The sequence below is a fragment of the Priapulus caudatus genome, unplaced genomic scaffold, assembly GCF_000485595.1.
Source record: "Priapulus caudatus unplaced genomic scaffold, Priapulus_caudatus-5.0.1 Scaffold426, whole genome shotgun sequence".
NCBI lineage: Eukaryota > Metazoa > Priapulida > Priapulimorpha > Priapulimorphida > Priapulidae > Priapulus > Priapulus caudatus.
Window position 1 is genome coordinate 111,782 of NW_014577487.1, and position 11,744 is coordinate 123,525.

An 11,744-nucleotide genomic window follows, 5' to 3' on the forward strand; every position below is an offset into this window, starting at 1 on the left:
GAAGAGGAGCAGAGAGAGAGGAGAGAGAGAAATGGAGAGGAGATACCGGAGAAGAGGAGGAGAGAGAGAAGGAGAGAGAAGTGTGTAGGAGAGAGAGAGGAGGGAAGAGGACAGGAAGGAGAGAGAGGAGGGATGAGAGAGAGAGAGGAGGAGAAGATAGTGGGAGAGAGGTCGAGGAGAGATGAGAGAGAGAGAGAAGACGGAGCTGGCCCGGGAGAGAGAGGACAGAGAGTACGGAGATGGATGAGATAGGGAGAGTGAGACTGAGCACAGAGAGAGAGGAGGAAGACGAGAGAGAGAGGAGATATGGATGAGATGTAGAGAGATGAGAGAGATGAGATTGAGAGGAGAGATGAAAGAGAAGACGATGAGAGAGAGAGATGAGAGTTACAACTTCGAATGCCGAGAGAGTGGGAGAGAGAGAGAGATGAGATTGAGAGAGAGAGAGAGAGGTGATTTACGAGCTGTCTGGAGAGACGAGACGGAGACGAGAGATCGAGAGAGCGAGACGAGAGATGATGAGAGAGAGATGAGAAACATTTCGCTAAGTCACATCATGAGGTAGTTAGAATTGCTAGTGTGAAAAAGTGGTGAAAATCATAGAAAAGCGTAGACATCTTTACTACGATAATTAGAACATCATTTGATTATTCGCAATTTCGATCATACTGATTAACAGTTTTCTGGGATTAAAATTGCAAGAGGGCAAAATAATTATCAACATCATTATTAAAATAAAATTACTGAAATTAATTTGCACTTATTAATTTTATTTAAAAGCTATCAGCAGGTTTCTCTGCTACTGTAGTGTTGAAATTAGACTCGGCTAAACACACGTACGTGCATTCGCTCTCAGGTTCACAATGCTATTACTATATGCCATTACTAACTACTCACTGAAGGTCTTCTTCGCTAGTGCTTTCACAGCAGCCTTCGGACTCGTGGCGTGCGAGGCGGGACTGATATCCCTGCCACCAGATGGCGGGGCGGTGGCCGGCCGTGAGTCACCGCAGGGACTGGAAGAATCGCTTCTCGGTATGCTGCCGGAATAAACGACACGGTCACAGCGTGGTTAGGGTTAGGTTACGTTACAAGCATGCACGCACGCACGCACGCACGCACGCACACATAGGCGAGCGCTAAGCAACGGGTATCAGAGCGATTACATATTTTCGACGGAGGCAGATCCGTGCTTACCGAGGGAGGAGGGAACACGGGGGGGGGGGCGTTCACCCAGTACACAGTAACAGCACCGCTTACATTTATATTCGCAACTAATCTGGGTTCATCCTAGCAACGGGGCTTCCGCTGTTTGCCGTAACTAAACATCCGAGGGTCGGCTAAGGCAAACTCGCGCGAGCGACGCCCTGGCAGTACGATCGACGTGAAACCTAATTCCCTGGCCGGGCCATTCAGCGAGTGAGTCACCACTCCACATACGCAGCGGGGGAAGAAATAAAAACAGTATGGCGTAGTGATTTCTAAAGGACGGAAGAAAAAAAGGTAGTTGATTATGCCGAAGAAATGCGCACGCGAAGAACGTACGATTGTCGCTTACTTCTGAAAAGTGGAAAGCGGCTACGATCAAATAAACTATTGATGTGAAATAAATTTCGCGTGGATATACATATTCAAATGACGCGAATTAACGCACCCGCACATCGGTGTCCCGGAGAATGACAGATTGTTAGCATCACGAGTTAATATTTGATCAGCCCTCCAAAATCTCCTGATTAAATTCCGGCCCTCGCTCTTACCATGCCGTTTCAAATTACAGTGCCGCTTAAATTTAAATAGGATTTAAACAAAATTTAAATAACGAAAATTCAGAATAATAGCCAACATCTGTTTAAGGTCAATGACATTTCTTTATAATTCTTCCGAATGATAAAAAACAACGAAAAAAAGATTAGGAAACTTTTATCATTGTAAACGGGTTTTAATCCCATAAAAAATACGCAGTGTGAAATGGATTCCATGCTGCGCGTAACGATGCTCCTGTGAATTCGCTGCCGGATGAAGTGCAAATTAGATTTCAGAGTGGGTTGTGCTGTTACCCAGATGCTACACTTATTTCCTGCATATTTGTTATTCATTCAACCGCCCGATTTTTTATGCATGTATTTATTCCGTGACGCGCTCGTGCATTTATGCATGAGTCGATACGAGTGGACAGTACGTACACGCGCGCGCGCGCACGAGAGAAATTTCTTCTCATTTCTGAATTTTCACTTTCTCCTGGGAAATTCTTCGGCAGAAAGAAGCCTGCTATAGACATTGCTAAGATGAATAAATGAGTGAGTGAAAGCAAATAGATGTTCGATAATGACACGTGTGTACATAGATATGGAGATTGAACAACAGCAGCATCTGCTGTGCATGCCTGCAAGGTACAGATCCGATTCTGTCACTACGAAAATGCATCTTCGTAAAATGCAGAGAATTTTTACATCAGACGATTTCTTTTCCAATATCATAAACGGGTAAATGAATAAAAGGACGCGTACGTAGGATAATATCGCGACCAAATTTGCACAATATTCATAGTATGACACAATTGTTCATGATAATATCTACGGAACTTATTAGCACTGTTCTGATTGCAGCGCGCACACGCGTTAAGTGGACCACATTCAATCATCACTCCGAATATTCACTTAGACAGCAACAATGTGAGGGTGATTTTCGGTGAATATAGATGCGAAAGATATGAGCAGATTTTTCCTTATTGAATCCAGGGTGCTTCTGTCGCGCATCATTGAAACATAATGACGCATATCTGGGTCTGCATCTCGATAGAAAGCTGGCAGCGATGTAACATTTATAGCGGGAGAGGGAGGGAGGGAGGGAGGGAGGGAGGGAGGGAGCAGTGTTTCCGAATCGAAAGGGGTGACACTGTCCGTTAGTCACACGACATGACGGTGAAAGCCGTTGTGCGTGCGCGTCGTAAAAAAACGTGGGAGGAACTGATTCGTCTTTGCACGCGCGTGTCATTGTGTGACAAAGGAAATGTCAATCGCATTCTCCCACGAGCTCGCCGTTTATGTTGCATCCATCGTGGATCAGCGTGACGTGGCAAGACATGGCATCACGCGATTAAGTCATTGTCATTATTTCTCTTGAAGACTATGAAATGCAGCGCATGAGAGACCTTTGAAGGCTTCGAGTAAATAAGCCTGGGAAAATGGAAACGTCTCGCACTCCCCCCCACCCCCCTCAGAAAAAAGACTTTCATCAAGAACTTATAATATAGTCATGCTTCTTCAAACTCGAGGAAACAATCATGAATTTTTCCAGTTTTGCTGCTTTTCAATTCCAGCTTTGCAATGCTTCAATGTGACACCCAATTCTGACTACATGTCAATTATTAAAAAAAGAGATAGAGGGATAAAATGGGGGAGGAGAGGGGGAGAAATATAAAAGGCAAAGAGAGAGAAAGGAAGAGAAAGCTCGAGAAAGAGAAAAGGAGAGAGGAGAAAGAGAGGGCGAGCCAGAGATAGATAGACAGACAGACACAGAGAGAGAGAGGGGGGAAAGAGAAAGGGAGAGAGTAGAGAGGGAGAGAGAGAGGGGGGGAGGAGGAGGAGGAGGAGGAGAGGGTGACATAAGCTGATATTCGTACCTGCTGGAGCTGTCTCTGCTACCAGGTTTGGTCGTCCCGCCGCTGCTAGGGGGCGCTGCAGCAGCCTTGTTGTGATTCTTCTCTCTGAAGAACTTGAATTTTTCCAACATGGAGTTTTTGCTCTGAGGAGCCTGTAACTTCGATGTTGCCCCTTTAGAGGCAGTGGAGGAGGTACTAGAAGATAAGCTAGCAGGTGCCACAACCCTGTAAGAAAGAAGTTAATTCATACATTCAATTTTAACTCCCTTTCCCTCGTGGTATTAGCATAATACTGTGTTACATCATTAGATAATCAATAGCATTCATAACCGACCTTCTAATATGTATTATTTTCCAATGGAACAAATCTTTAATTATATGATGACATGTCAGCAGGAAAACAACATTCAAGCTACGAATTTTACACTGCGAGCGTTTTTTACTGGAATGCATTATTTACGTAACATTGGTTATAACTGTAAATAAATAAATAAATAAATAAATATGTATGTGTGAATGTAAGAGTGGACCACTTCTAAATTTTTCCTAGTGCATTTGCATTACTACGACCTTCACACTTCTCATCACATCACGATTATGTCACATTTTGTAATGCAATCCAAGCATCGAAACACAATAGAAATTTTATACGGATTTCTTTCTTTCTTTCTTTCTTTCCAACTGCTACATGTCAGTACGATGGAGTAACGCTGACTGTTCATAGACATGATGCGGCAGTGACTGTGCATAATTGATTAAATAATTTAATTAGTGGAAGTATGTGAGGTTTTTGTGCATTTCACAACTCATGTACGAATGAGTACATGCATTATCGTGCGTGAGTGTGGTATGGCTAGTGGCACTTAATGGTAAGGTGACAGGACATGCTGGAATACTCCAGGTGTGAAGTCTCTGAATATGAAACTCTCTCTCGCTGCCTCACTCCTTTCTCTCGTCTCTCTCTCTCTCTCTCTCCCACTCTCTCTCTCTCTCTCTCTCTCTCTCTCTGAGAGAGGACCAAGAGAGAGAGAAGAGAGGAGAGAGCGAGAGGAGAGAGAGAGGGAGAGACGAGAGAGATAGAGAGGAGGTAGCAGACGAGAGAAGAGAGAGAAGTAGAGAGAGAAGAGAGAGGAGAGGAGAGAGAGGAGAGGAGAGAGAGAGAGAGACAGGAGAGTAGAGGGAGACAGGACGAGAGAGAAGAGAGAGAGAGAGGGAGGCAGACGGACGAGGAGGAGAGAACAGGAGTTGACGGCAGGAGAGAGATTGTTTCTATATTCAGAGATCTTCACACCTCGGAGTATTCCAGTCATGTCCTGTCACCTTACCATTGAAGTGCCATAGCATACCACACTCACGGCACGTAATGCATGTAACTTCATTCGTACATGACTGTGTGTGAAATGCCTCACAAATAACCTCACATAACTTTCCACGTAATTAAATTATTGTAATCAATTATGCACAGTCACTTGCTGCATACATGTCTGACTGAAGAGTCAGCGCTTACTCCATCGTACTGACATGTAGCAGTTGGGGAAAGAAAGAAAGAAAGAAAGAACTCCGTATAAAATTTCTAATACGTGTTTCCCATGCTTGGATTGCCTTACAGAAATGATACATAAATCTGTGAATGTGATGGGAAGAAGCTGTGAAGGTCGCTAGCATAATCAATGCACTAGGAAAATATTAGAAGTGGCTCACTCTAACATTCACACATACAGATTTATTATTTATTTATTTTTTACGATGTAATAACCAATGTATTTACGTAAATAATGGCTTCATTCTTCAGTAATAAAACGCCTCCAGGGCTTAAATATCGTAGGTCTTGAATGTGTTTCCTGCCTTGACGATGGTAATTAAGGATTTGTTTCCATTTGCGAAAATAATTAAATATGTTAGAAGGTCGGTTATGAATGATATTGACTTATCGTAATGGATGTCCAACAGTTTATGCTGAATACAAGTGAGGAAAGGGATCGTTTAAGATAATTGAAAATGTAATTGAATTAAACTTCTTTCATACAAGGGCTTATGTTCGGTTCACCTCTCCGCTCTTAGGCCTTCTTCCTGGGTACCCTCCTCCACTGGTGTTCCGCTCTATACAAGCGATTCCCCGACCAAACACTCGAATTACAGGACTTGCCCATCAGCAGCAAAACCTCCATGTTGGAAAATTGCAAGTTCTTCCAGAAGAAGAATTCACAACAAGGCTGCTGCAGGCCCGCCTAGCAGCGGGGGGACGACCAAGTGGTAGACAGAGACAGTCCGCCAGGTACGAATCATCAGCTTACGTGTAACCCTCTCCTCTCCTGCTCTGCTCTCTCCTGCCTCTTCTTCCTTCAGCTCAGCTCTCTCTCTCTGCTCGGGCTCTAGCTCTCTCTCTCTTTTTCCCTCTCCATCTCTTCATCTCCGATTTTCTCTTCTGTTATTTGTCTTTATCTTCCTCCACGAATAAACAATTTCAATTCTTACTCCTCCCTCTCTCTTCCTCTCTACTTTCTCCCTTTCTCTCTCCCCCCTCTCTCTTGGTCGTGGCTGGTCATGTCCTATCTATCTCTGGCCTCGCCTCTCTTCTCCTCTCTCCCTGCTCTTTCTCGAGCTTTCTCTTCCTTTCTCTCTGTTGCCTTTTATATTTCTCCCCTCCTCCTCCCCCATTTTCTCCCTATCTCTTTTTTTAATAATTGACATTAGTCAGAGATTGCGGTGTTTGCACATTGAAGCATTGCAAGGTGGAATGTGAAAAGCAGCCAAAACTGGCAAAAATGCATGATTGGTCTCCTCGAGTTCTGAAGAAGCATGACTATGATTATAAGTTTTTGATGAAAGTCTTTTTTCTGAGGGGGGTGGGGGGAGTGCGAACGTTTCCATTTTCCAGGCTTATTTACTCGAACCTTCTAAAGGTCTCTCGATGCGCTGATTTCATAGTCTTCAAGAAACATAATGGACAATGACTTAATCGCGTGAATGCCATGGCTTGGCACGTCCACGCTGATCCACGATGACGCCAACATAAACCGGCCCGAGCTCGCATGGCTAATCATGTGAGCAAAACATTCACGTCATTGCGACATTTCTTTCCGTTCGATCCAGCAAATGAACACGTGCGCGTGACAAAGTTCCCACACAGGCATATGCTATCAAGTTCCCTGCTCCACGTTTTTTTACGAGCTGAGCAGCGGACCAACGCAACACTCAGACTGCTTGTTTCACACGCTATCGGCCTTCCTGCTTCCCTGTCGACTAACCGTGACCAGTGTCACCCCCTTTCTTCGACATTCCCCAACTCATGTCCTGGTTTTACAGCAGGTGTACACACAATCTAGCTGCATGCTGCCCTCCCTCCCTGCCCTCCTGGCCCTCCCTCCGCTCTCCGCTATAAACTGTTAACCATTCGCTGCAGCTTTCTATCGCAGATGCAGACCCAGAGTGAGTGGCGGTGTGAGTGGGGCGAGTGGATGCGCCGACAGAACGCACCACTGGATTCATAAGGAAAATCTGGCTCGAATATCTTTCAGATTTGCTATTCAATTCAACAAAATCACTCCCATCTACTGCATCTCCTTGCTTTTCGCACTCTGCCTGCACAGTCCCCAACTATGTCCGTATAGCTCTCTCGAGAGCAGAGCAATATCTAAGGTGTTTGGAGAAAGAGCGTGTATGTTTCTGCATCGGCCGGTGTGTATAAGTTAAAGGACGACCAAAGATATGAGTCGAGCGATCTTTCCTTACCCTTGGAATCCCAGTCGTTGGTCTCGTGATCGCGCAATCCATTGAAACTGAATGAACGCATATCTGGCGTCATGCATCTCGAATAGAAGCTGCCCCACCCTAAAACTATGCTGAGTTTGACCTTGTCATGGCTAATAGTCTCTCCAGCGCTACTGCTGCTGCTACTGCTGCCTGCTGCTGCTGTGCTACTGCTGAGGGCTGTGCTACTAGCCTGCTGGGCTGCTGACGGTTGGGCTGCATGAGACGCTGCGTAGGACGTAGCTGGCTGCCCACTGGGCAGAGCGTGGGCCTGCTGCTGGCGCGATGCAGATTGCTTTGTCCTCGCGTACCATTCGAAAGGTGCACTGCTACTGCATTGCCTGCTGCTAAAGCTGTGCTGCTGCTGCTGCTGCTAGCTGGCATGCATGTGTCTCGTCGTCTCTGAGTCACCACCGACATGACGGTGAAGCCGGTAATGCGTGGGCTGCTTACTGGCTTGCTGCTGTACTGCCGCTTGCTGCTAGCCTTACTGCTGCTGCTCTTGTGCCTGTGCGCGCGGTTCGGTGTAAAAGTAAATAGCGGCCTCGTTCTGGCGTTAAGTTTGGTAGACTCGGATTGTCTTTACTGCACTGCTGGCGCCGGTGTCATTGTGTGACAAAGGAAATGTCACATCGCATTTCTCCCACGAAGTCCGCCCCGATGTATGTTGCCGTCCATGTGGATCCAGCGTGACGTCGGCCCAAGACATGGCATTGCCACGACCCGCATAAGTGCCCCTCGCATTGTTCCATTATTTCCTCTGTTGCTAGAACTAATGAAAAATGCAGAACCCAGCTATTGCTTCCTTTCCTCCTCCTATCCGGAGTACGCATCTTCGAGGCTTCCGAGTAACCTCACATTGCTCCTGGGAACAATAAAATCGCTAACAAAAACCCCTCCTCCTCTTCGCACCTCCTCCTCCTCCTCCTCCTCCTCTTCCACCTTCCTCCTTTCTCGCTCCCGACAACCCTTCCCCCTCCACCGTATTCCGTATTAAGCCTTCACCGGCACAACACAATGCACGGCGCACGGAGGCGGGTGCTTGCCGACCAACTACCTCCCGTAACGTACTTGAGCGTAGAGCGTCTTAGTGCATAGCGCCATTCGCTTCACTTTGGCTTCACTTAAAAAGCACGGCTACGCTTTCTTCTCTTGTCGTCGCTACCCCCCCCCCCTCAGAAAAAAAGACGTAGTGTCATACCAAAAACTCGCTATTCATAGACTCAGATAGTCTCACTGCGATTCTTGCAAACTACACCGGAAGGGAGAGCGATCCCAATGGATATTGGTGTTCCAGCGTTTTGCTCTCACGCTCTCTATATTATTGTGAATTCCAGCTTTGCAATGCTTCCCAATGTGTAACCACATTCTGCACTACATGTCACATTATTAAAAAAGAGATAGAGGGAGAAAAAGTGGGGGCGAGGAGCGAGGGTTGAGAGAATATAAAAGGCACAAACAGGGACAGGGATGAAAAAGGGACATGGAGAACAAGGCTCGTGAGATAAAGAGAAAGGTTGAGATATAGAATGAGAAAAAGAGATAATAGGAATGCGAAGCGCACACATCAGCGTGATCCTGCTCCTCGCCCCCCCCACCCCCCCGTCAAGATATGATAGACAAGACAGACACAGAGGTTTCGTTCGATCATTTTGGACGTCATTGTTTTTTTGTGTCGTCGTTTTGATTGTAGAAGAGAAAAGGCGAGAAAGCTAGAGAGGGAGAAGAGAGAGGGGGAGAGCCGAAGAACAGGGATATGGAGAGATAAGACAAAAGACAGAAATGAGAAAAATAGGACAGTTCTCGTTTGTTTTTTCTATGAAGAGAGGCGGAGTGAGGGAAAAAGAGACAGAGACGAGGAAGAGACAGCAGAGAGAGAGCGAGAGAGAGAGGAGGAGGAGGAGGAGGAGGGAGACGCGGTGACATAAGCTGAGATATTCGATACGCTGCTGGAGCTGTGCTCTGCTACCAGGCCTTGGTCGTCCCGCCGCCTTGCTAGGGGCGCTGCAGCCAGCTCTGTGCTGATTCTTCGTCTCTGAAGAATCTTGAATTCTGTCTCCGACATGCGCAGTTTTTGCTCTGAGGAGCCTGTAACTTCGGATGTTGCCCCTTTAGAGCAGTGGGGAGACTAGAGCATTAAGCTAGCAGGTGCCACAACCCTGTAGAAGAATGTTAATTCATACATTCAATTTTAATCCCTTTCCCTCCTTGTCATTAGCCATAATTACTGCTGTTACGATCAATTAGATAATCAATCATCATTCATAACCTCGACTTCTTAATCATTGTATTATTTCTCCAAAATGGGAGACAACATCTTTATATTAGCAATGTCAGCAGGAAAACTAACATTCAAGCTACGAAATTTACAGCTGTGCGAGCGTTTTTACTGGAATGCATTATTTACGTTATAATTGGATTATTACCTGTAATAAAATAATAAATAAATAAACTATGTTATGTGTGTGAATGTCAAGAGTGGCACCACTTCTATATTTTTTCCCTAGGTGCATGTTGCAATTACTACGGACCTTCACACTTCTCACACATCACGATTATGTCTCTATCTTGTATATGCAATCCAGAGCCATCGAAACACGATAGAATATTTTATACGGATTTTCTTGTCCTTGTTTCTTCGTTTGCCATACTGCTACATGATCAGCTGACGATGGGATGTATAACGTTGACTCCTTCCAAGACATGATGCAGCAGTGACTGTGTGCATCAATTGATTAAATAATTTAATTAGTGGAAGATATGTGAGGTTTTTGTGGCATTTCACCACTCATAGATGTGTTACGGTGATGTGGTGTGGTGTGTGATGTAGTGTTGTCGTAGTTAGAGTGCTGGTGTTGTCTGTGTCTGCCTTAAGGTGAGTGTTGGTATGGTAGTTGGCCACTTAATGGGTACGCCTACCAGGTGACAGGACATGCTGGAATTACTCCAGGTGTGAAGTCTCTGAATATGAAACTCTCTCTCGCATGCCTTGTTGTGTTCAAATATATGTGTGTGTGTTGTGTGTTGTTGTGTGCGCGCGCCCGCGTGTCCATCTCCGTGCCGTCGTGCGCGTTTATCCGCCAAGCTTCTTCCTGAGCGTTGTTCTTCATCCTCCTTTACTCCTGCCTTCATTTTTTCTACCGTACCTGCAATTAACACCTGGCAGGTTAGCCTGCCCCCTCCCGCTCCCTTCACCCCCTCGTGCGGCTACAACACATTACTCCTTGCCATCTACTACCCCCCTCCCTCTCCTCATGCTCCTCCTCCTCCTCCTCCTCTCCCTCTCTCGTCCTCTCTCCTTCCCTCTCCTGTCCCTTCTCCTCCCTCGTCGCTCTCTTCGTCTCCTCCTTCCTCTCTCCTCAGCCACTCGCCATCAGCTCTCTCTTTCTTCACGTCTCCTCTCTCTGCGTTCTCTCTCTCTCTCTCTCTCGTCTGCTCTCTTCTCTCTCTCTCTCTCTCTCTCTCTCTCTCTCTCTCTCTCTTCTGCTCGTCTCTCGTCTTCTCTCTCTCTCTCTCTCTCTCTCTCTCTTCGGTCTCTCTCTCTCGGTCTCTCTCTTCTCGGTCTCTCTCTCACTCTGTTTCAGCTTTCTGTTCTCCTTTGTATTCGTCATCTAACTGCCTATATCAACCTTCTTTCTTTATTAGCTCTATATGATTCACCTCATTCTGCATTTGTGCCTTCCCCTCCTTCTCTTTTGCTCCTTCTCCTCGTCCTTTTATCCCTCTCTTGGTCTCTTCGTGCCCCTCTCTCACACCACACCCCGTGAATAACGCTCTCTGAAATTACATGATTCATTAGCGAATATGTTGTCACACACACTCCAGAGATTACACTAGCCACCAACTTCACACAAATGTAAGGACAGAATGATTAGTTGAAAGCACATGATGAAAGCCTCCTCAGTTACAGCCCTGGGTATTGATATAAACGTCGGAAAGTGCTGACTGGATATTTTCGCCTGAGCGAGGAATTGACACTCATAGCTGCTCTGCAAGATATCATGGTGAGATTAATGAGGCTTGGCTAAGGATTTAAGTAAAGTCCTGTTCCGTTGGCCGCTCGCTCAAATTACTTCTGTTACACTTTATACTAGGTATTTTTCCGTTGTTTCCTTTTAGACTTTATACCACTAATGTTCTTTTGTTGCCTCGTATGAAACTCTATGTGCACTCACTCTGTATGTTGTGGTTCATCGACGCTTCGCTGAGTGTATGTGTGTGTGATACCTGGTGTACTGACGCCGTGCATCATGGCGACAATGGCGCTGGTGCACAACCTTTGGTGCTGGTGGAAGTCGGTTACGGGACGCGCTCTCTTGTTGCACGGCGCGCTGCGGGTGCTCCTGGTTTCCTGAGATACCATGTGTGTATTTTTTCTCCGGATCACTGATGA

General features: G+C 46.0%; 1 protein-coding gene across 1 annotated transcript in view; it reads right to left on the minus strand.

Moving 5' to 3' along the window:
- Positions 1 to 11,744, minus strand: part of LOC106810285 (serine-rich adhesin for platelets-like) — a 131,854-nt gene that overhangs the window by 53,010 nt on the left and 67,100 nt on the right. The window contains exons 5-6 of the mRNA XM_014813582.1: positions 3,623 to 3,826; positions 898 to 1,040 (exon numbers count right to left, since the gene is read on the minus strand). Coding sequence (XP_014669068.1) covers positions 898 to 1,040; positions 3,623 to 3,826 — 347 coding nt within the window. The remainder of the gene's footprint in view (positions 1 to 897; positions 1,041 to 3,622; positions 3,827 to 11,744) is intronic.